Source organism: Nerophis lumbriciformis, linkage group LG38 (assembly GCF_033978685.3).
Source record: "Nerophis lumbriciformis linkage group LG38, RoL_Nlum_v2.1, whole genome shotgun sequence".
Classification (NCBI taxonomy): domain Eukaryota; kingdom Metazoa; phylum Chordata; class Actinopteri; order Syngnathiformes; family Syngnathidae; genus Nerophis; species Nerophis lumbriciformis.
The window spans coordinates 5,226,354-5,252,855 of NC_084585.2; the positions used below are offsets into that span (position 1 = coordinate 5,226,354).

A 26,502-nucleotide genomic window follows, 5' to 3' on the forward strand; every position below is an offset into this window, starting at 1 on the left:
CAGAGTGGACCGACTCCAGCAGATGACATGGCACCCCAAACCATCACTGATGGTGGAAACTTTACACTAGACTTCAGGCAACGTGGATCCTGTGCCTCTCCTGTCTTCCTCCAGACTCTGGGACCTCGATTTCCAAAGGAAATGCAAAATTTGCATGGTTGGGTGATGGTTTGGGGTGCCATGTCATCTGCTGGTGTCGGTCCACTCTGTTTCCTGAGATCCAGGGTCAACGCAGCTGTCTACCAGCAAGTTTTAGAGCACTTCATGCTTCCTGCTGCTGACCTGCTCTATGGAGATGGAGATTTCAAGTTCCAACAGGACTTGGCGCCTGCACACAGCGCAAAATCTACCCGTGCCTGGTTTACGGACCATGGTATTTCTGTTCTAAATTGGCCCGCCAACTCCCCTGACCTTAGCCCCATAGAAAATCTGTGGGGTATTGTGAAAAGGAAGATGCAGAATGCCAGACCCAAAAACGCAGAAGAGTTGAAGGCCACTATCAGAGCAACCTGGGCTCTCATAACACCTGAGCTGTGCCAGAAACTCATCGACTCCATGCCACGCCGCATTAACGCAGTAATTGAGGCAAAAGGAGCTCCAACCAAGTATTGAGTATTGTACATGCTCATATTTTTCATTTTCATACTTTTCAGTTGGCCAACATTTCTAAAAATCCCTTTTTTGTATTAGCCTTAAGTAATATTCTAATTTTGTGACACACGGAATTTTGGATTTTCATTTGTTGCCACTTCAAATCATCAAAATTAAATGAAATAAACATTTGAATGCATCAGTCTGTGTGCAATGAATAAATATAATGTACAAGTTACACCTTTTGAATGCAATTACTGAAATAAATCAAGTTTTTCAAAATATTCTAATTTACTGGCTTTTACCTGTATATGGTGTATCGTGACATGGCCTAAAAATATCGAGATATTAATAAAAGGCCATATCGCCCAGCCCTAACCTGAATCTCAACAACACCCCTTGCAGGCAGACTGCTTCTTATGTCGCAGTTGTCAGAGCCCCTTCCCGAAGAACATGGTCTCTTGTTGACTTGTGCAGTGATTGGCTCCATGCTGCCATTATGTGCACTGTGTCAACACAGCATGTCCAGCCTCTGTTGACGTCCAGTACTTGTAAGAGTAACTCATTTGTCCAATTACTCTTCATATTCTGAGTGGCTCTGCATCGTTTGCAATATGCTCCTTATAAGGTTTGGCTTTCCATACTCTTGTTTCCTGCACATCCTCCCTTCCCCCTTCCAAATCCTCTTCTTCCTGCCACCCTTTTTTTTATCTTTCGCTCACTTCCGCCTTCTCTTTCCTGAAATGAACCCCCATGTGGAGCGACCTCCGTGTAATTAAAAATGCTCGCCATTCATTTGGGAGGAAGGGTGTCTCCTTAATACAAACACACACTACCCAGTTTCACTCCCTCTCGTCTTGCCTTGCTTTATTGCGTCAGGCCAGCATGTCACTTACTGAGTCTCTGTTTGATTGGAACTGCTCTCGTTCTCATGTCACATTTTTAAGACGTCATCCAGGCTATTTTTTTACTGTTTTCTACTGTCTGTTGTGGCTCTTCTACAAACCCCGTTTCCATATGGGTTGGGAAATTGTGTTAGATGTAAATATAAATGGAATACAATGATTTGCAAATCCTTTTCAACCCATATTCAATTGAATGCACTACAAAGACAACATATTTGATGTTCAAACTCATAAACTTTATTTTTTTTTGCAAATAATAATTAACTTAGAATTTCAAGGCTGCAACACGTGCCAAAGTAGTTGGGAAAGGGCATGTTCACCACTGTGTTACATGGCCTTTCCTTTTAACAACACTCAATAAACGATTGGGAACTGAGGAAACTAATTGTTGAAGCTTTGAAAGTGGAATTCTTTCCCATTCTTGTTTTATGTAGAGCTTCAGTCGTTCAACAGTCCGGGGTCTCCGCTGTCGTATTTTACGCTTCATAATGCGCCACACATTTTCGATGGGAGACAGGTCTGGACTGCAGGCGGGCCAGGAAAATACCCGCACTCTTTTTTTACGAAGCCACGCTGTTGTAACACGTGCTGAATGTGGCTTGGCATTGTCTTGCATGGAAAAGACGGCGCTTAGATGGCAGCATATGTTGTTCCAAAACCTGTATGTACCTTTCAGCATTAATGGTGCCTTCACAGATGTGTAAGTTACCCATACCTTGGGCACTAATACACCCCCATACCATCACAGATGCTGGCTTTTGAACTTTGCGTCGATAACAGTCTGGATGGTTCGCTTCCCCTTTGGTCCGGATGACACGATGTCGAATATTTCCAAAAACTCGTCAGACCACAGAACACTTTTCCACTTTGCATGAGTCTTAGATGATCTCGGGCCCAGAGAAGCCGGCGGCGTTTCTAGATGTTGTTGATAAATGGCTTTGGCTTTGCATAGTAGAGCTTTAACTTGCACTTACAGATGTAGCGACCAACTGTATTTAGTGACGGTGGTTTTCTGAAGTGTTCCTGAGCCCATGTGGTGATATCCTTTAGAGATTGATGTCGGTTTTTGATACAGTGCCGTCTGAGGGATGGAAGGTCACGGTCATTCAATGTTGGTTTCCGGCCATGCCGCTTACGTGGAGTGATTTCTCCAGATTCTCTGAACCTTTTGATGATATGATGGACCGTAGATGTTGAAATCCCTAAATTTCTCGCAATTGCACTTTGAGAAACGTTGTTCTTAAACTGTTTGATTATTTGCTCACGCAGTTGTGGACAAAGATAGATAGATAGATAGATAGTACGGGGTGTACCTCGCCCCATCCTTTCTTGTGAAAGACTGAGCATTTTTTTGGGAAGCTGTTTTTATACCCAATCATGGCACCCACCTGTTCCCAATTAGCCTGCACACCTGTGGGATGTTCCAAATAAGTGTTTGATGAGCATTCCTCAACTTTATCAGTATTTATTGCCACCTTTCCCAACTTCTTTGTCACGTGTTGCTGGCATCAAATTCTAAAGTTAATGATTATTTGCAACAAAAACATTTTTTATCAGTTTGAACATCAAATATGTTGTCTTTGTAGCATATTCAACTGAATATGGCTTGAAAATGATTTGCAAATCATTGTATTCCGTTTATATTTACATCTAACACATACTTGCCAACCTTGAGACTTCCGATTTTGGGAGGTGGGGGGTGGGGGGCGTGGTCGGGGGTGGGGCGGGGGGGCGTGGTTAAGATATATATATATATATATATATATATATATATATAAATATAAATACTTGACTTTCAGCGAATTCTAGCTATATATATATATATATATATATATATATATATATATATATATATATATATATATATATATATATATATATATATATATATATATAAATAAAAGAAATACTTGAATTTCAGTGTTCATTTATTTACACACATATACACACACATAACACTCATCTACTCATTGTTGAGTTAAGGGGTGAATTGTCCATCCTTGTTCTATTCTCTGTCACTATTTCAGAACACACACATTATACAAATATACATTATAAAATCAATAAGAAAACGGGAGCTCTAATTTGGGAGTCTGAAGGATCAGAAGTTCCTATATAAACATTGCGCACTCACGTCGCCATTTTGTATTGATTACTGCAGCTGTGCACTGGATTCATTCACAAATACAAACTACAACTCACAAACCACTTTAGAGTTAGGCTCCACCATCAGAATGTGTACTTAAACTTATAAAGATCACATGGATATTATTCAGTGAGTTGATTCACCAAAACTAACCTGTTATACAGGAGGAAAAAGCACACAGGACGTTTCAATTGTTCACAGACTGGTCGCGCTCATCAGAATGACAAGACACTTCCGGTCTGCAGGTGATAGTATTCAATTGGGAAGAAACGCCCTACTGCCCCCTACTGACCAATGTGAATACTGATAAATGTGTAATGACAGCTCCAAAAACGAATTCAAACCACAAAATAAAATAAAAAAATCAACACAAAAATGTGACACATTATGGGTGGGTCACATATGCATGTACAGTAGATGGCAGTATTGTCCTGTTTAAAAGTGTCACAACATTGCTGTTTACGGCAGACGAACTGCTTTACGGTAGACGCTGTTGTTGTGTGTTGTCAACACGTCACTCAGGTCCGCCTGAATTTCGGGAGTTTTTCGGGAGGAAATTTGTCCCGGGAGGTTTTCAGGAGAGGCGCTGAATTTCGGGAGTCTCCCGGAAAATCAGGGAGGGTTGGCAAGTATGGCTGAAATTACCCCCCTTCCTTGAGAAGCAGCCTCAGTGATGTAACCAGGGACCTCCCGAATAAATAGTGGAGCACGTGGGCTGTGCCTCAGAGCGTAGGTTGGAACTGTAACTAAGTGTACAGCCCAATACGTCTCTCCTCATTGAGCTAAATTGAACTCTGTCTCTGCATGATTCCTTGCTTCTTGTCTGTTTAATAGATGTCATCAGTGTTTGAACTTGACAGTTGTACGGTATACCGGTACTAGTATAGTGTCGCGGTACTAATGAATCATAAATAAATCAACACAAAAATGTGACACGTTATGGGTGGGTCACATATGCATGTACAGTAGATGGCAGTATTGTCCTGTTTAAAAGTGTCACAACATTGCTGTTTACGGCAAACGAACTGCTTTACGGCAGACGAAAACTTGACTGCTGTTGTTGTGTGTTTTTACCACGCTGGGAGGACGTTAATGAAACTGCCTAACAATAAACCCACATAAGAAACCAAGAACAGTTAGAATTCGACAGTTATAACGTGATTGGGCAGGCATGCTTTATATTGTGGGAAAGCAGACGTGAAAACAGGCTGTCAACACGTCACTCAGGTCCGCATGGAGCTGGAGGGGGCGCCCCCTCCAGCTCCGCCTGAATTTCGGGAGATTTTCGGGAGAAAATTTGTCCCGGGAGGTTTTCGGGAGAGGCGCTGAATTTCGGGAGTCTCCCGGAAAATCCGGGAGGGTTGGCAAGTATGATCTAACGCAATTTCCCAACTCAGTGGCCTAGTGGTTAGAGTGTCCGCCCTGAGATCGGTAGGTTGTGAGTTCAAACCCCGGCCGAGTCATACCAAAGACTATAAAAATGGGACCCAATACCTCCCTGCTTGGCACTCAGCATCAAGGGTTGGAATTGGGGGTTAAATCACCAAAAATGATTCCCGGGCGCGGCCACCGCTGCTGCCCACTGCTCCCCTCACCTCCCAGGGGGTGATCAAGGGTGATGGGTCAAATGCAGAGAATAATTTCGCCACACCTAGTGTGTGTGTGACAATCATTGGTACTTTAACTTTAACTTTAATATGGGAACGGGGTTTGTAAGTTGTGTTGGTTAAATTAGATAAATTAGTTTTGTTCTCCAGCTAAATCACACCATTTTTTCCACATCAGTTGGGTTGTGAATAAGAAGGTGTGTCCAAACTTTTGTCCTGTACTGTATATACAGTATGCACAGTATGACCCCAGTATGGCATGCATTAAGCTACAGACCATAGGGCGCCACACCCATGGATTTAACTAAAAAAGCGTGCATGTCTGCCGCTTCTGAAATAAGATGCAACACACATGGACATCATAAATATTCTTCACTGTTATCTATTGTTTACATCCTTTTTTTCCTCATTTTAATTAAGAATGCAAAACCACGCCCCCGTGATTTGATCAGATACTGTTCAAAGTAGGTCGAAGGTACCTGGTAAAGGTCTTGTATGCTCTTGTGATTTTCTCATTTGACTGGCGATCCAATTTTGGTCACAGGAGAATGCTTGAGTTCTTGGTATGTTCCTTTGGCAGAGAGAGCTGCCACACCTCCGTGTTTGTGTAGTGAGTATCAGGCCAGCGCACGCCCAGCAGATTGTTCAGACAAGCTTCAAAATGTCCTCCGTTTACAACCATTACTGTGAAGCTACAATAGTCTCTTAGCTTTACAACAAGTCTATGGATAAAGTGCAGTGACGTGCGGTGAGGTTGATGACTGGTGAGGCACTGACTTCATCACAGTCAGATTTACAAACATATGAACCCTAAAGAGTATCTTATTCACCATTTGATTGGCGGCAGTTAACGGGTTATGTTTAAAAGCTCATACCAGCATTCTTCCCTGCTTGGCACTCAGCATCAAGGCTTGGAATTGGGGGTTAAATCACCAAAAATGATTCCCGGGCACGGCCACCGCTGCTGCTCACTGCTCCCCTCACCTCCCAGGGGGTGATCAAGGGGATGGGTCAAATGCAGAGGACAAATTTCATTACACCTAGTGTGTGTGTGTGACAATCATTGGTACTTTAACTTAACTTTAACTTTACACATACAAACTGTAGCACACAAAAAAGCACATTTAATAAAAAAAAAACGTTATTATGGTCTTACCTTTACTTATAAATAAAGTCCATTCACCGCTGTTGTGCTGGATTAATGAACCCCCTGACAGGTGTGTTATATCAACTAAAGCCCTCACTTAAACTTTCCACGTGCAAGATTGAATCTATTTAAAAAAGTGTAACCGAGGGTTTATAAATGTCGCCTATACTGTATGAAACTACAAAATAACAAACACGGAGGCTCCGGTTTACACGAGGACCACTTTATTTACCGTATCTTCCGCACCATAAGGCGCCCTGGGTTATAAGCCGCGCCTTCAATGAACGGCATATTTCAAAACTTTGTCCACCTATAAGCCGCCCTGTGTTATAAGCCGCATCTAACTGCGCTAAAGGAATGTCAAAAAAACAGTCAGATAGGTCAGTCAAACTTTAATAATATACTAAAAACCAGCGTGATGTGGGCGCGCATGGAGTCGTATATCAACATGGACGGAGCTGCGTGAAAAAAGCCACCCGGCCTCTTCGCGTAAACTTCCCTTAACCACTCGCTCATCTTTTCTTCATCCATCCATCCCTTCGAGTTAGCTTTTATGATGACGCCGGCTGGAAAGGTCTCTTTTGGCAAGGTCTTCCTTTTGAATATCACCATGGGTGGAAGTTTCTGGCCATTAGCATGGCAAGCTAGAACCACAGTGAAGGATGACTTCTCATTCCCTGTGGTGCGAATATTCACCGTACGTGCTCCCGTTGTATCCACAGTGCGGTTCACAGGAATATCAAAAGTCAGTGGAACCTCGTCCATGTTGATAATGTTCTCTGGCCGGATCTTTTTTTCAGCTATCTTGTTTTTACAATATGCACGGAAAGTAGCCAGCTTTTCTTGAAAGTCTTTAGGCAGTTGCTGTGAAATAGTAATCCGTGTGCGGATGGAGAGATTGCGTCTTTTCATGAACCGAATCCCTGTCGCTTAGTAGGAGCCATTTTGTGGTCTTTACAGATGTAAACACACAAAGGAAATGAAACGTACGGTAATATCCGCGCGCTTCTTCTTCTTCTACGCGGGCGGGTGGTTGCTTACAGTAGAAGAAGAAGCGCTTCCTGTTCTATGGGGGCGGGTGCTTACCTTGGCGGTTGCTTGCATAGAAGAAGAAGCACTTCCTCTTCTACGGGGAAAAAAGATGGCGGCTGTTTACCGTAGTTGCGAGATCGAAACTTTATGAAAATGAATCTTAATATTAATCCATATATAAAGCGCACCGGGTTAAAAGCCGCACTGTCAGCTTTTCACTAAATTTGTGGTTTTTAGGTGTGGCTAATAGTGCGGAAAATACGGTACCTTCTTTCAAAAACCTCCGCTCCACTACAACATGTCATCACTTCCGCTCTTGGCGCCTTCAAAATAAGAGCTCAAGGCATATACTGTATAACAGCGCATAACAGGAACTTAACATCACAAAGAGGAAAGCCCATAAAAATAGGTTACAAAAGTTATTTAATAAGAAGCCTAAAAGTGCAAAAACAATAATGTTCATGTTGGAGGAGTTGTGAATTAGATACACCTGCAGTCTGCAGGTGTACCTAATGTTGTGGCCCTGCAGTCATTCACAACTCCTCCAACACGAACATTATTGTTTTTGCACTTTTTGGCTTCTTATGAAATAACTTTTTAAAATAGATTCAATCTTGCACGTGGAAAGTTTAAGTGTGGGCTTTAGTTGATACAACAATTCTACGGCGGGGGTGCAGGAGGCGAGCCTCACACAGTGCGTCTTTTGCAGCCGTTTTATGATCGCTCAGCACAAGAAATACGTTACACACATACAGTTGTTGACAAAATACACTGTACATTATATACCTCAGCTAACTAAACTATGGAAATGTATAATATAATTCATATAACAATACGGTCTCACTGCACAGCAGGCCAGCAGTTAGCCGAGTCCGTCCATGTTGAGGCACTGAGTGACGTGCCTCAACTGGCTGCTGTTCACCGCACCGTCTCTTCTCAGTATTTGAACGGCAAATGTGAAAATTCAGCGATTTTGAATAAAAATTATCTAAAACTGGTGAAGTTAAATGGAAAATAACTTTATAGTATAATCACTGCATACATATAACAATTTAATTAAATTGTTTTCTTTTTACATTTTTTTTCTTTCTTTCTTTCCTGCCTCTAGTGACTGCACGTCACTGATAAAGTGTATATGTGTGCCACTTGGTAAATCAGCCGCTTCTATGTTATTTTCTTCCAGGACCATGTATAGCCTGAGAGTTCATGTTGAAACTTATTTTGGAGCAGCAAATTGTTTTTAATGAGGGGGAAAGCCAGTTCATCAACAGAGCTAATTTGATTAGCGTCCGTTTTGCAAAGCATCTGGAAGAACATCTGCTTTTGCAGCTGCAGGTTAGCTTTGTTCGGACAATAGCAAGAATGACTTTTTCCCAGTTGACATAATGATTATGGTATGGTTTTTTTTTTTAGTTTTTTGTCTACATATCAGTCCATAGAAAGATAGAAATAACAGACTTGTGTTAATGAGGGAGCATAACCAACCAATTTGGAAATACATACCGATTTTAGACAGATTATGTTGTTTTCATTGTTATGCCCATACTTGCCAACCCTCCCGGATTTTCCGGGAGACTCCCGAAATTCAGCGCCTCTCCCGAAAACCTCCGGGGACAAATTTTCTCCCGGAAATCTCCCGAAATTCAGGCACACAATATAAACACGTTATAACTGTAGAATGATGGAGGGCGAGTTCTTGGTTTCTTATGTGGGTTTATTGTTAGGCAGTTTCATTAACGTCCTCCCAGCGCGGTAACAACACACAACAACAACATTTCGTTTACCGTAAAGCAGTTTGTCTGCCGTAAACAGCAATGTTGCGACACTCTTAAACAGGACAATACTGCCATCTAGTGCATTTGATGAAAGCACTTTTTGCGTGCCACACAGCAATGCATCATCAGTGAGGGCGTTCAACATGGTTAGAAAAATAGTGACAAATAGATTGAGGATGGACAATTCAACCCTTAACTCAACAATGAGTAGATGAGTGTTATGTGTGTGTATATGTGACTAAAATAAAATAATAAATGAACACTGAAATTCAAGTATTTATTTTATTTATATATATATATATATATATTAGAGATGCGCGGTTTGCGGGCACAACCGCGGAGTCCGCGGATCGGGCTGGTGAAATTTAAAAAAATTAGATTTTATCCGCGGGTCGGGTCGGGTCGGGTTGGGCGGTTGAAAAAAATTAGATTTTAAATAGATTCAGGCGGGTGGCAGTTAAACCAATTGGGAAATATATATACATAGTTAAATGTTGTTACCCACATACGAAAAACGAGCAGGCACCTGCAGCATATGCCACAACAGAAGAAAAAAAAAGAAAAGAGATGGACAATTTTACGGAGCGGAGAAGGCCCCCGACCGAGGCCCCTTCCCCCGAGAGGGCCCCAAAGGGAGCCGTAGCTGAGGCGATCCGCGAGAAGGGCCCGACGCACGTCCAGGGTCACCACCGCGCCCACCGCACCGACACCCCGCCTCGTCCGCCTTCGCCGCGGCCGGCGTCACGCGTCACGCGCAGCAGGTAAGCAGCTTACCTGCCCTCCACCCCCGTGGCCGGGGGCTTGTAACAGGAGTCACTCCGCGCGCTGCGCCCGCGCAGCTTACCTGCCCGCGCCACCCCTGTTGCCGGGGGCGCGTAACAGGGGTCACTCCGCGCGCAGTGCGCTCACGAAAGGGGTGGGGCTCACCCTGGTTGATATAGACAGCAGCTAGGACGGTGGCCATGGAAGTTGGAACCCGCTAAGGAGTGTGTAACAACCCACCTGCCGAATCAACTAGCCCTGAAAATGGATGGCGCTGGAGCGTCGGGCCCATATACCCGGCCGTCGCCGGCAGCGAGACGCGCTTGGAGGTGCGCTCAGCGCGGCTCCCATATGATTGCGCACTGGTGTGCGTCTGGGCCGTGACAGCGTGGCACGCGAATGTCTGTGCTGCATTGGATCAGTCTCCTTTCTTTAACAGGCAAAAGCTTTATAACCTCACTAATGCCTTGCATCGTCTATATTAGATATATAACAACGGGCGGGTGCGGTTCTGATCAAATGTTACATCGGGTGGATGGCGGATGGTTGACGACTTTCTGATGCGGTTGCGGATGAAATAATTGCCTATCCGCGCATCTCTAATATATATATATATATATATATATATATATATATGAAATACTTGACTTGGTGAATCCTAGCTGTAAATATACTCCTCCCCTCTTAACCACGCCCCCAACCACGCCTCGCCCCCAACCACGCCCCCGCCCCCCACCTCCCGAAATCGGAGGTCTCAAGGTTGGCAAGTATGGTTATGCCTTTGGGTTAAGAAAGAAAAACTGAGTTTAATTATGTCAAATCTGGTAAAAGGACTAAGGAATCATGTAAGCGCTGTGCATTTAATAGTACATGTGTTTTATTTTAATGCGGGAGAGAGGCATACCTAGTTCCCACTTGGTTCACATTGAGTGAGGAATACCAAGGGCCTCGCGATAAAGTCAAGCGTGTTTCCCGTAAATATAAAACATTGCAGGCCAGCCTTTGACTGGCAGAGACTTTATCTTTATGATACAACTGCAAACGGACAGAGAACTGAATGACACGGAATCAGCGTACTGACATTGATCATTACAGATAACAGGGTGTCCGCGGGGTCTTAAAAAGTCTTAAATCTAATCATTTAAATTTAAGGCCTTAAAATGTCTAAAATTATCCTAAACTCTCATAAAAGGTCTTAAATACGATATTGAAAGGTCTTAAAATATATTGATTGATAGAGTGTAACCGAGGGTTTATAAATGTCGCCTATACTGTATGAAACTACAAAATAACAAACACGGAGGCTCCAGTTTACACGAGGACCACTTTATTTACCTTCTTTCAAAAACCTCCGCTCCACTCCGTGTCAAAATTCCGCTCTTAGCGCCTTCAAAATAAGAGCTCAAGGCATATACTGTATAACAGCGCATAACAGGAACTTAACATCACAAAGAGGAAAGCCCATAAAAATAGGTTACAAAAGTTATTTAATAAGAAGCCAAAAAGTGCAAAAACAATAATGTTCGTGTTGGAGGAGTTGTGAATTAGGTACACCTGCAGTCTGCAGGTGTACCTAATGTTGTGGCCCAGCAGTCATTCGCAACTCCTCCAACACCAACATTATTGTTTTTGCACTTTTTGGCTTCTTATGAAATAACTTTTTTAAATAGATTCAATCTTGCACGTGGAAAGTTTAAGTGTGGGCTTTAGTTGATACAACCTATAATCTACGGCGGCGGTGCAGGAGGCGAGCCTCAGCCAGTGCGTCTTTTGCAGCCGTTTTATGATCGCTCAGCACAAGAAATACGTTACACACATACAGTTGTTGACAAAATACACTGTACATTATATACCTCAGCTAACTAAACTATGGAAATGTATAATATAATTCATACAGCAATACAGTCTCACTGCACAGCAGGCCAGCAGTTAGCCGAGTCCGTCCATGTTGAGGCACTGAGTGACGTGCCTCGACTGGCTGCTGTTCACCGCACCGTCTCTTCTCAGTATTTGAACGGCAAATGTGAAAATTCAGCGATTTTGAATAAAAATAATCTAAAACTGGTGAAGTTAAATGGAAAATAACCTTATAGTATAATCACTGGATACATTTAACAATTTAATATATATTTTTTTCTTTTTAAATTGTTTTTCTTTCCATGATGGCAGGTGAGGCCCCGCCTCACCTGCCTCTAGTGACTGCACGTCACTGCTCTCAACTCTATGTGTTCTCAAATTCATCCAATCACAGGACAAGTAAATGTCTTCTAGAAGGCCTTACTGACAACAACTCGTGATCTGATTGGCTATCGCAATTGTCTATCAACTGTATGTGCATGTGCCTCACAATGGGAAGGTCCTGAGTAGTCCCGAGTTCAATCCCGGGCTCGGGATCTTTCTGTGTGGAGTTTGCATGTTCTCCCCGTGACTGCATGGGTTCCCTCCGGGTACTCCGGTTTCCTCCCACCTCCAAAGACATGCACCTGGGGATAGGTTGATTGGCAACACTAAATTGGCCCTAGTGTGTGAATGTGAGTGTGAATCAGTGACGTGCAGTCACTAGAGGCAGGTGAGGCGGGGCCTCACCTGCCATCATGGAAAGAAAAAAAATGTAAAAAGAAAAAAAATGAATTAAATTGTTATATGTATCCAGTGATTATACTATAAAGTTATTTTCCATTTAACTTCACCAGTTTTAAATTATTTTTATTCAAAATCGCTGAATTTTCACATTTGCCCTTCAAATACTGAGAAGAGACGGTGCGGTGAACAGCAGCCAGTTGAGGCACGTCACTCAGTGCCTCAACATGGATTGCGCAATGACTCGGCTAACTGCTGGTCTGCTGTGCAGTGAGACTGTATTGCTATATGAATTATATTATACATTTCCATAGTTTAGTTAGCTGAGGTATATAATGTACAGTGTATTTTGTCAACAACTGTATGTGTGTAACGTATTTCTTGTGCTGAGCGATCATAAAACGGCTGCAAAAGACGCACTGGCTGAGGCTCACCTCCTGCACCCTCGCCGTAGAATTGTTATATCAACTAAAGCCCACACTTAAACTTCCCACGTGCAAGATTTAATCTGTTTTAAAAAATTATTTCATAAGAAGCCAAAATGTGCAAAAACAATAATGTTGGTGTTGGAGGAGTTGTGAATGACTGCAGGGACACAACATTAGATACACCTGCAGACTGCAGGTTTACCTAATTCACAACTCCTCCAACACGAACATTATTGTTTTTGCACTTTTTGGCTTCTTATTAAATAACTTTTGTAACCTATTTTCATGGGCTTTCCTCTTTGTGATGTTAAGTTCCTGTTATGCGCTGTTATACAGTATATGCCTTGAGCTCTTATTTTGAAGGCGCTAAGAGCGGAAGTGATGTCACGTTGCGGAGGTTTTTGAAAGAAGGTAAATAAAGTGGTCCTCGTGTAAACTGGAGCCTCCGTGTTTGTTATTTTGTAGTTTCATACAGTATAGGCGACATTTATAAACCCTCGGTTACACTTTTTTAAATAGATTCAATCTTGCACGTGGAAAGTTGAAGTGAGGGCTTTAGTTGTGGACTTAATTTCTAAGTAAAGGTAAGACCATAATAACGTTTTTTTTATTAAATGTGCTTTTTTGTGTGCTACAGTTTGTGTGTGTAAAGTTAAAGTTGTCATGTCTGTGTAATCATGTTTTGTTTTAAGTCATGTTTTGTTTAGTTATAGGACTCTTTAGTTTCTGTATTTTCACTCCCTTGTCTTGTTTCCATGATTACCCCATTAGTTTCACCTGTTCCACGTTTGGACTCATTGTGCACTCTTGATTGTCACCATAGCAACCCATTAGTTTTCACCTGTCACGTCACGCACCTGTTTCACGTCTTGAGTCACGCACCTGTTTTCGTTAATCATGTCTGTAGTATTTAAGTTCAGTGTTTTTCAGTTTGTCTTTCTGACGACCTCACCACATTTATGCTCTGTCCATGCCTGACACTTCTTTCCATGTCCATTCTTCATGCAACTATTTTTGTCCAAGCCAAGTAAGTTTTTGTTCCATGTTTATAGTCTTTTTGGTTTCATAGTTTGTTCTCCGCCATTGTGCGTGTTTTTCGTTTGTACTTTTTTTCTATAGTCTTTTGGTTTCATAGTTTATTCTCCGCCACTGTGCGCGCTTTTCGTTTGACTTTTTTTGATATATTAAATAAATCTAAGGCTGCAGCTAACGATTATTTTTCTATCGATTAATCTATAGATTATTTTTTCGATTAATCGGTTAATCTATAGATTATTTTTTCGATTAATCTATAGATTATTTTTCCTTTTACCGATAATTTTTTTTATTTAAAATGAAGATGAAAAAATAAATGTTGGCCAGTTTTTTCAAAAGGCATGACTTTTATATACAAAAAAAAAAGGATGGCCACTCAGTCAACATTGACAACAACATGACAAAATATTCTGTAACAATGTAAACATTTAAAACTTTTAACATTTAACAAAATTAAAAGTAGCTTATTTGCTTTTTAATGTGCAAATATAAAAGTAAACATCCAGTGCAAATCTTAATATTCTGCAATAGTATAAGCATTTCTAAAGTAAAAGTATTGCTTATTTTGCTTTAAAATGTGCAAAAATAAAGATAAACATCCAATACAAAAAAGTGCAAAACGGAAATATTCTGTAACAGTGTAAACATTTCAACAAAAGTAAAAGTATTGCTTATTTTGCTTAATAACACAACAATGATAGTATGATTAAAGTGAAAGTTAATTGTTGGTTTGTACATAGTATATGTAACTGTTAATGTTGTAAAAGGTATTTGCACAACTAATTAACGTTAGCGTTAAAGAGGAGCGCGTCTTTGTAAACACTGAACAGGCATGCCAAACGCGCCTCTCAGAGCGAAACAGTGTTTTAGTTTATGAATTTACAACGCAGATACAAATGACACATTCATGATTTTGTGTAATGATGACAATGTATACTCATGCGGACGATTGACTAGTTGATGGTGATGGCAAGAACGCTGTCGGGTGTTTTCTTTTCAAATGTTCCTTCATAGCCGTTGTGCTGCTATGATAGGCCATTTCCGCTCGACACTGTGTGCATACAACAACTGTCAAGTGTTTTGCTTTTTTCGCTGTGCTTATCCCACACTTGAAGGGATGTACCAATGCTGAATGTGGCTTCTGGATTTCACTCAAAAGACCAGACCGTAGTTACTTTTTCCTTTTATTTTCCTTTAGTTTGCAACAGTTTTTCCAACCAAGAAACAGCTTCTTTTTTCTTCTTTAGTCTTTTTAGCAGTCTTTAGCAGTGTTAATAGACTTTAGTTTCTTTAGCTGTCATTAGCTGTCTTTAGTAGCCTTTAGTAGCCTTTAGCTTCTTTAGTAGGTGAAAAACCTTTAAGGACAAAACACCACAAGATTAACATGCTGTAAAAAATCAATCAATTATCAATCCCATAATTTACAACTATTAATTAGCTATCAAACTCTTAACCATTAAACAAGTGCAAGAAAATGGACACATCTTTTCCCTTTAAGTTAAAACAGATTTTAAATAAATTGTCTCAACATAAATGCACCAAGATACATATAAAATACATTTAACACCAGAAACACAATAGATAAATGCAACAGAAAACCCAATATGCAAATACATAAATACCTAACCAATTAACCACCTATTTAGATACATATTTAAAATCCATATTCAATATAAATATATTATTAATTTAGCAGTGAAACACTCAATCTTAAACGCTGTCTACTGGTAGAAAAATGCCCCTTTTTCTACGCCCTCACCAACACAGTTAAATCCAACACTTTAAATTGAGCGACTTCACCCTCCTGATGAAGCAAACTGCTCCAACATTTATCAAACTAAGCAAAGAATATCAACACTAAACAACAGTTACATAACACACTGTGTGTATTTAGCCTCCAGACTAAGCACGCTACATGCACACAACCCCCCCTCCCATCTCACCAGCGCAACAGGTGCGCCACACCCACGAAGAGAAATATTAAATCTTACATACTTTTGGCACAACTCTGGGTTATCTGTAATGAACTAAACCTTTTTCCACTCTGCGCTGGCGTCTTTTGTACTCCTTGATTTGACACAGCGGTCTAATTACCAGGCTCGCGCACCAGCAGATGAGACAGGAGCGCGCCGCGTTATACCTGCGCGTGAACGTAAACTGATCGGCTCTGATTTTATAAGCCGACTGGCCGAAATAATGCCGAATTATATACATTTGTTTATTGAAATACTCCCACACTTTTGACGACTTTTGGCGTGCTTTTTTCCCCTCGCTCGCACCGCTCGCATCATCTGCTTTGCGCTCCGCCATGACGGCAGTGTGACGTAAATATGCGACGCGTCGAAGCATAAAAACGACGTCGACGTATTTACGTAACCGATGACGTCGACTACGTCGACGCGTCGTTTCAGCCTTAAATAAATCATGTACCTTCATTCCCGTCTCGCCCGTGCCAACTTTCCGTTGCATCCCGGAAAAGCAAACACCCAAGATCAAGTCATGACAAAAGTTAAGTTAAAGTAGCAATGATTGTCACACACACACTAGGTGTAATGAAATGTGTCGTCTGCATTCGACCCATCCCCTGGTTCACCCCCTGGGAGGTGAGGGGAGCAGTGGGCAGCAGCGGCGCCGCGCCCGGGAATCATTTTTGGTGATTTAACCCCCAATTCCAAGCCTTGATGCTGAGTGCCAAGCAGGGAAGAATGCTGGTATGAGCTTTTAAACATAACCCGTTAACTGCTGCCAATCAAATGGTGAATAAGATACTCTTTAGGGTTCATATGTTTGTAAATCTGACTGGGATGAAGTCAGTGCCTCACCAGTCATCAACCTCACCGCACGTCACTGGTGTGAATGTTGTCTGTCTATCCGTGTTGGCCCTGCGATGAGGTGGCGACTTGTCCAGGGTGTGGTGTTCTGTGTCCTGAGTGGAATCTGTGGTGTGCAACCTGGTCCACTGGCATGTCAGCCATGCTATCCATGCTAATGCTAACTTGGTCCAAGTGGATCAGCCATGGCTCTGGTTCTGTGTCTCCTCGGTCTCTACTTTTACTGACTGCTATTCTAAGCATTGGTTTCCAGGTCCTTCCTAATGTTACAGTCTCCATCTTGCTTGTTGTATTTAAAGACCGACATTCATGCCCAGGGCCGGCCCGTGGCATAGGCCGTATAGGCAAATGCTAAGGGCGCCGTCCATCAGGGGGCGCCACGCCAGTGCCACAAATGTTGGAGAAAAAAAAAAAAAGAAAGAAAGTTGGTACTATTATTTCTAAATACAAAAAATAATCCCACGTTATTTAAAATGCAAAGTAAAGCCTATTTAATAGAAATATTATTTGTTACAACATTACGCCCCTCCCCCACCCCCCCCCACCCCTCTCCCTTCCCGTATCATGACTCTTTTTGGACGTCACCACATCAAAAAATCAACACAAGATGTCAAAACGGCCAAAACTGTCAGGTGCCCAGGGAAGAAAAAAGAGAAAAGAAGAGGAGGAGAAACGAGAAAAGACAGAGGTAGCAGGTAGGTAACGTTAGCCTACATGAAATTATTTGTCTGTTACAGAATGTGATAGTAACCTGGCTTGTTAGCATTAAGCTAATGTTACATGATTCGGCAATTGCTAATCAATAAATAGCTAGTTCTGTTTTAACGTCGGGTTAATATTGTGGAGGGGGCTAAATTGTTATGGAAAATAATAATGTAACGTTAGGTAATTACAGTACTCCCACCTTACATTCCTCAGGGACATTTGTATTAGATCTTTTAAGCAGGTGTTTTTTGTTTACATTGTTATTGCCTTCTGGTTAGCTAATGTTTGCCCTGCAGGTAATAGTCACTTTTCCACCCCTTTATATATTAGGTATAGTTGTAAGTAAAAAAAAAAAAAAAAAAAGGTCAAAGATAAAGCTATTCGGTTTCTTGTGAGGGGGAGGGGGGGGGGCGCCACCTAAAATCTTGCCTAGGGTGCCAGATTGGTTAGGGCCGGGCCTGTTCATGCCACACGCAGCTAGTGGAGAAGAGCAAGCAGCGATTGTTTCAAGTTTTATTGGAAAGATGGTTAAAGCCGGTCTTGAGTAACCATGGCAACCAGGACTGGTAATAAATGTTTTGTCTTTCCACTGCCTGAAGTTGGGAGAGTCATTGCGAGGTAGAGGACTGCTTCTTCCACAGCAGGGGTCGGCAACCTTTACTTTGGCCTTCTCTTTTACTGAATACTCCAGCCGCAATTTATATGCTTAATCTATTTTTCCTTTTACATTCAAAATAATTCAACTTTTATTTTTTTGTGGGTTGTTTTGTTTTGTTTGTAGAAGCCGACGTCTCTCTCCTACCCAGGTCTGGACCGATAATCAACAAATCCCTTAAAAGAACGATAAATTAAAATACAATTGTATAATTAGTTTTAATTCCCGCTTCCAGACAGGGGGCAAGAGGGTTCACTCTGTGCATCGCTGAACGTGTTTGTTCAATAACAGAGTTGCTGCTCACCGACACTCTCAGGATCAGAGGTGGGTAGTAACTCGCTACATTTACTCCGTTACATCTACTTGAGTAACTTTTGGGATAAATTGTACTTCTAAGAGTAGTTTTAATGCAACATACTTTTACTTTTACTTGAGTATATTTATAGAGAAGAAACGCTACTTTTACTCCACTACTTTTATCTACATTCAGCTCGCTACTCGCTACTAATTTTTATCGATCTGTTAATGCACGCTTTGTTTGTTTTGGTCTGTCAGACAGACCTTCATAGTGCCTGCGTTTCAACAAATACAGTCACTGGTGACGTTCACTCCGTTCCACCAATCAAATGCAGTCACTGGTGACGTTGGACCAATCAAACAGAGCCAGGTGGTCACATGACCTGACTTAAACAAGTTGAAAAACGTATTCGGGTGTTACCATTTAGTGGTCAATTGTACGGAATATGTACTGTACTGTGCAACCTACTACGGTAATAAAAGTTCCAATCAATCAATCAAAAATGTGAAGGAAAAAAGACCCTTTTTTTTTATTTCAACCGTACATCCCGTCAAAAGCCTAAAGACTGACTGCACAGTTCCTGTCTTCACAATAAAAGTGCCGCTCCATCGCGCCTGCGCTTTCAAAATAAGAGTCTCCGAAAGCCAGCGCAAACAAGCTAGCAAGCTACGGAGTTTGCCGCCAATGTATTTCTTGTAAAGTGTATAAAAACGAATATGGAAGCTGGACAAATAAGATGCCAAAAACCAACCACTTTCATGTGGTATTGGACAGAAAGGAAGACTTTTTTTTCTCTTCCATTCGAAAATGTGGATGTTATCATCACTACTGTCTGATTCCAATCAATGCAAGTCATCAGAATCAGGTAATACACCAACTTATATTCTTGTCTTCATGAAAGAAAGGAATCTATATGTGTTAAACATGCATGTATATTCATTAAAACACCTTTAACATGCAAACAAAAATGGCAAAATAAATAAATATAAATTATATACTGTATATATCAATGTATGTATATATATATATATATGATATGTGTGTGTATGTTACTCATTAGTTACTCAGTACTTGAGTAGTTTTTTCACAACATACTTTTTACTTTTACTCAAGTAAAAATTTGGGTGACTACTCCTTACTTTTACTTGAGTATTAAATCTCTAAAGTAACAGTACTCTTACTTGAGTACAAATTCTGGCTACTCTACCCACCTCTGCTCAGGATGCACCGAGAGAGCCTCGCTAGTCCCAAGTCGGGTTGTTGTTAGAATAATTATGTGTACGTTATCACACAACTCTTATGCTTAAAGGCCGTTGCTATAGTTATTATCAATCGTGCTGAAGTTGTACTTTTCTATCCGTGCAAAGGGACAACTTGCAATCTTGGATTGCGAGTCGTCTCGTATCAGTGTTTGTGTCCAGAACATCGAGTACCGCGACGCAGACAAAGCAGAGACAGGGCGATATCACGAGTGTCGGCACATTTCCATTTCTGAATAATCATATATTGTGTCTAACTGGGGCTGCTGAAATCATACTTGCCAACCTTGAGACCTCCGATTTTGGGAGGTGGGGGCTGGGGGCGTGGTCGGGGGTGGGGGCGGGGGGCGTGGTTAAGATATATATATATATATAAGAAATACTTGACTTTCAGTGAATTCTAGCTATATATATATATATATATATATATGTATATATATATATATATATATATATATATATATATATATATATATATATATATATATGTGTGTATATATATATATATATATATATACATATATATATATATATATATATATATAAATAAAATAAATACTTGAATTTCAGTGTTCATTTATTTACACATATACACACACATAACACTCATCTACTTATTGTTGAGTTAAGAGTTGAATTGTCCATCCTTGTTCTATTTTCTGTCACTATTTCAGAACACACACATTATGCAAATATACATTATAAAATCAATAAGAAAACGGGAGCTCTAATTTGGGAGTCTGAATTAGGATCAGAAGTTCCTATATAAACATTGCGCACTCACGTCGCCATTTTGTATTGATTACTGCAGCTGTGCACTGGATTCATTCACAAATACAAACTACAACTCACAAACACATTAGAGTTAGGCTCCACCATCAGAATGTGTACTTAAACTTATAAAGATCACATGGATATTATTCAGTGAGTTGATTCACCAAAACTAGCCTGTTATACAGGAGGAAAAGGCACACAGGACGTTTCAATTGTTCACAGACTGGTCGCGCTCATCAGAATGACAAGACACTTCCGGTCTGCAGGTGATAGCATTCAATTGGGAAGAAACGCCCTACTGCCCCCTACTGACCAATGTGAATACTGATAAATGTGTAATGACAGCTCCAAAAACGAATTCAAACCACAAAATAAAATAAATAAATCAACACAAAAATGTGACATATTATGGGTGGGTCACATATGCATGTACAGTAGATGGCAGTATTGTCCTGTTTAAAAGTGTCACAACGTTGCTGTTTACTGCAGACGAACTGCTTTACGGTAGACGCTGTTGTTGTGTGTTGTCAACACGTCACTCAGGTCCGCCTGAATCTCGGGAGTTTTTCGGGAGGAAATTTGTCCCGGGAGGTTTTCGGGAGAGGCGCTGAATTTCGTGTGTCTCCCGGAAAATCCGGGAGGGTTGGCAAGTATGGCTGAAATTACCCCCCTTCCTTCAGAAGCAGCCTCAGTGATGTAACCAGGGACCTCCCGAATAAATAGTGGAGCACGTGGGCTGTGCCTCAGAGCGTAGGTTGGAACTGTAACTAAGTGTACAGCCCAATACGTCTCTCCTCATTGAGCTAAATTGAACTCTGTCTCTGCATGATTCCTTGCTTCTTGTCTGTTTAATAGATGTCATCAGTGTTTGAACTTGACAGTTGTATGGTATACCGGTACTAGTATAATGAATCGAAAACGGTACTATACTCTGTTTGAAAAGTACCAGTTCCCGGCCATAACATTGCTGGTTTTACGAGCAGTGGAGCATGTTCGGCAGCGCACACACACGGAGTACTTACAAGCAGACACGGTGTGTAGACAGAAAAGGGAGAACGAACACATTTTGGTCTAAAGACTGATGATAAAGGTGAAGTTATAACACTGAAACGCCCTCAGGAAGAGGTGCTTTAAGACATGGCTAGCTAGCTAGCAGCTAACATCCATCCCTACTTCTAAATCACTAATCCTGGCCTCCATGGCGACAAATAAAGTAAGTTTCTTACAAGTATCGTTATCACTTCTTACCACTTCTCCCTCTAAACCATATTTGCCAACCCTCCCGGATTTTCCGGGAGACTCCCGAAATTCAGCGCCTCTCCCGAAAACCTCCCGGGACAAATTTTCTCCCGAAATTCAAGCGGAGCTGGAGGCCACGCCTCTTCCAGCTCCATGCGGACCTGAGTCCGCTTTCCCACAATATAAAGAACGTCTACAGTAAAGCAGTCCGTCTAAACAGCAATGTTGTGACATTCTTAAACAGGACAATACTGCCATCTAGTGCATTTGATGAAAGCACTTTTGTGCGTGCCACACAGCAATGCATCATCAGAGAGGGTGTTCAGCATGGTTAGAAAGATAGTGACAGAGAATGGAACAAGGATGGACAATTCAACCCTTAACTCAACAATGAGTAGATGAGTGTTATGTGTGTGTATATGTGTAGATAAATGAACACTGAAATTCAAGTATTTCTTTTATTTATTTATATATATATATATATATATATATATATATATATATATATATATATATATATATATATATATATATATATATATATATATACATATAGATAGAATTCACTGAAAGTCAATTATTTCTTATATATATACATATATATATCCATCCATCCATCCATTTACTACCGCGTATTCCCTTCGGGGCCGCGGGGATATATATATATATATATATATATATGTGTGTATATATATATATATATATATATATATATATATATATATATATATATATATATATATATATATATATATATATATATGAAATACTTGACTTGGTGAATTATAGCTGTAAATATACTCCTCCCCTCTTAATGAATTTGCCTATGCAATTAATTATAAATATTTTCTTAGTTAAACTGTAAAACTGGCAACTTAGTCACCAGAATTCTATTGTATTAAAACATTTTTTTTCTCCACAACATACTAGAGTAAATGGAAAAAGTATAACTGTTTGTACGGGAAAAAACTGGCAGCTTAGTCGCCAGAATTTTACTGTAAATGAAACATATTACTGTAAATTTACAGTAATATTACTGAAATAGATTGTTATAGATTGTACCTAATGTCATGACTGGTTTTATTGATTATTAACTATTTTATTGATTATGGGACAAGCAGTAGAAAATAGATGGATGGTACTTTTTCGTCACTTATTGTTTGTCTTTGGTACACTAATGTGTATATTTTAGGCCTTTGGTTCTTTGTTTTATTTTTGCAAAAATATATACCGTATTTTCCGCACCATAAGGCGCCCTGGGTTATAAGCCGCGCCTTCAATGAACGGCATATTTCAAAACTTTGTCCACCTATAAGCCGCCCCGTGTTGTAAGCCGCATCTAACTGCGCTAAAGGAATGTCAAAAAAACAGTCAAATAGGTCAGTCAAACTTTAATAATATATTAAAAACCAGCGTGATGTGGGCGCGCATGGAGTCGTATATCAACATGGACAGAGCTGCGTGAAAAAAGCCACCCGGCCTCTTCGCGTAAACTTAAACTTACCTTAACCACTCGCTCATCTTTTCTTCATCCATCCCTTCGAGTTAGCTTTTATGATGACGCCGGCTGGAAAGGTCTCTTTTGGCAAGGTCTTCCTTTTGAATATCACCATGGGTGGAAGTTTCTGGCCATTAGCATGGCAAGCTAGAACCACAGTGAAGGATGACTTCTCATTCCCTGTGGTGCGAATATTCACCGTACGTGCTCCCGTTGTTTCCACAGTGCGGTTCACAGGAATATCAGTTGCTGTGAAATAGTAATCCGTGTGCGGATGGAGAGATTGCGTCTTTTCATGAACCGGATCCCTGACGCTTAGTAGGAGCCATTTTGTGGTCTTTACAGATGTAAACACACAAAGGAAATGAAACGTAATATCCGCGCGCTTTTTCTTCTTCTACGCGGGCGGGTGGTTGCTTACAGTAGAAGAAGAAGCGCTTCCTGTTCTATGGGGGCGGGTGCTTACCTTGGCGGTTGCTTGCGTAGAAGAAGAAGCGCTTCCTGTTCTACCGGGAAAAAAGATGGCGGCTGTTTACCGTAGTTGCGAGATCGAAACTTTATGAAAATGAATCGTAATATTAATCCATATATAAAGCGCACCGGGTTAAAAGCCGCACTGTCAGCTTTTGAGTAAATTTGTGGTTTTTAGGTGCGGCTAATAGTGCGGAAAATACGGTGTATATATATATATTTTTATATTGCTCTTTTTATCTTTGGTATGAACATTATTATGTAAACGTGAAGTTATTGTGTGGTTTTTTTTGGTTCTTTGTTGTTGCTATTTTATTATTTGATCATGTTGTACTGCATTGTAAACTTTTGTTTTGTGATTGTGTGATGTTTTTTGTCTGGACCCCAGGAAGAATAGTCTCCACTGCGGTGTAGACTAGTGGGGATCCTTACTAAAAAAAATTTAAAAAAATAATAATAAAATAAAATGAAAGAAACAGTACCACTGTTTGTTTTTTATTCTGGCAACAGAGCTGCCAGTTTTTTCGATAAAAAAAATGTGGTACTGTTTTTTTCCTTTACAGTAATACAGCAACCGTAGATTTTACGGTAAAAAAAAACAGCTCAGTTGACATAATGTTACCGTAAAAAACTGTGGTGGTGTTTTTTTCAATCTACAGTAATATGCTGTAAAACACATTTTACCCTAAATTCTGTAGTTTACAGTTTGTACAATTTGATGGATAACTTCTTTTAACATCATAAGTCAAGCGGATATTGAAGTATTTATTTTTATTTGAAGAAAAACAATGTTTGGAAAGTATGACAATATACTTGTTGCAATATTAAAGTTGAAAACATATGCAATTTCATGCAGTACATTTCTTTTTTCCCTGTCAAAATGGAAAGAACGAATACACTTAGTAAGAAAAGATAAGGTACTTTATTGACACATATTATTTTCCAGGCGTCCGCGGGCCACGTAAAATGAAATGGTGGGCCAGATCTGGCCCCCGGGCCTTGAGTTTGACAACAGTACTCTAAACTTTGTGTATTTATATGAGGTACGTCTCCACTTCATGTTTGTTTGGTTGCATTGGAGTTTGGTTCTTACTTTGCCCTACTTGTGCTTAAAACTTGTGTTTTTAAAATGTTTTTATCAAGTAAACCAGTAATGTCCTCACCTATTCAAATGTACCGGTAATGGGAACATGACAAACTTCAGTCAGATGGGGGTCAATGAGTAACTGAAGGTGTGGCCATGACAGTAGAAATAATTCCGCTGTTACAACATCATGTTGACTAATGTGCACAGACCTTCTATTACACTGTACTTGGTCTTGTGTAAGACCAGATGAGTAGTGTTTTGTCTGAGTTAGGCTGCAGCTATTGATTATTCCAGTAATCCGGGCACTCCAGGTGGTCTGGTTATATACATTTTTATTATACCGAGCAACCAGTGCAATGGACGTGGAGTGGATCTAGTTAATATTGTGAGAGTCCAGTCCATAGTGGATCTAGTTAATAGTGTGGTAGTCCAGTCCATAGTGGATCTAACATAATAGTGAGAGTCCAGTCCATAGTGGATCTAGTTAATAGTGTGATAGTCCAGTCCATAGTGGATCTAACATAATAGTGTGAGAGTCCAGTCCATAGTGGATCTAACATAATAATGTGAGAGTCCAGTCCATAGTGGATCTAACATAATAGTGAGAGAGTCCAGTCCACAGTGGATGTAGTTAATAGTGTGAGAGTCCAGTCCATAGTGGATCTAACATAATAGTGAGAGTCCAGTCCATAGTGGATCTAGCATAACAGTGAGAGTCCAGTCCATAGTGGATCTAACATAATATTGTGAGAGTCCAGTCCATAGTGGATCTAACATAATAATGTGAGAGTCCAGTCCATAGTGGATCTAACATAATAGTGAGAGAGTCCAGTCCACAGTGGATGTAGTTAATAGTGTGAGAGTCCAGTCCATAGTGGATCTAACATAATAGTGAGAGTCCAGTCCATAGTGGATCTAACATAATAGTGAGATTCCAGTCCATAGTGGATCTAATGTAATATTGTGAGAGTCTAGTCCATAGTGGATCTAGTTAATAGTGTGATAGTCCAGTCCATAGTGGATCTAACATAATAGTGTGAGAGTCCAGTCCATAGTGGATCTAACATAATAGTGTGAGTCCAGTCCATAGTGGATCTAGTTAATAGTGTGAGAGTCCAGTCCATAGTGGATCTAACATAATATTGTGAGAGTCCAGTCCATAATGGATCTAACATAATAGTGTGAGAGTCCAGTCCGTAGTGGATCTAACATAATATTGTGAGAGTCCAGTCCATAGTGGATCTAACATAATAGTGAGAGGGTCCAGTCCACAGTGGATGTAGTTAATAGTGTGAGAGTCCAGTCCATAGTGGATCTAACATAATAGTGAGAGTCCAGTCCATAGTGGATCTAACATAATAGTGAGAGAGTCCAGTCCAAAGTGGATCTAGTTAATAGTGTGAGAGTCCAGTCCATAGTGGATCTAACATAATAGTGAGAGTCCAGTCCATAGTGGATCTAACATAATATTGTGAGAGTCCAGTCCATAGTGGATTTAACATAATAGTGAGAGTCCAGTCCATAGTGGATCTAACATAATAGTGAGAGTCCAGTCCATAGTGGATCTAACATAATAGTGAGATTCCAGTCCATAGTGGATCTAATGTAATATTGTGAGAGTCTAGTCCATAGTGGATCTAGTTAATAGTGTGATAGTCCAGTCCATAGTGGATCTAA

The 26,502-nt window shown here is 40.6% G+C and overlaps 1 protein-coding gene across 1 annotated transcript in view; it reads left to right on the plus strand.

Annotated features, from left to right (window-relative positions):
* The first annotated feature begins 1,070 nt into the window (after positions 1-1,070).
* The window catches only part of LOC133578397 (paxillin-like), a 79,063-nt gene continuing 53,631 nt past the window's right edge, over positions 1,071-26,502 (plus strand). Inside the window, exon 1 of the mRNA XM_072912651.1 lies at positions 1,071-1,142. Within this exon, the coding sequence (XP_072768752.1) occupies positions 1,091-1,142 (52 nt within the window). The 5' untranslated portion in view covers positions 1,071-1,090. The remainder of the gene's footprint in view (positions 1,143-26,502) is intronic.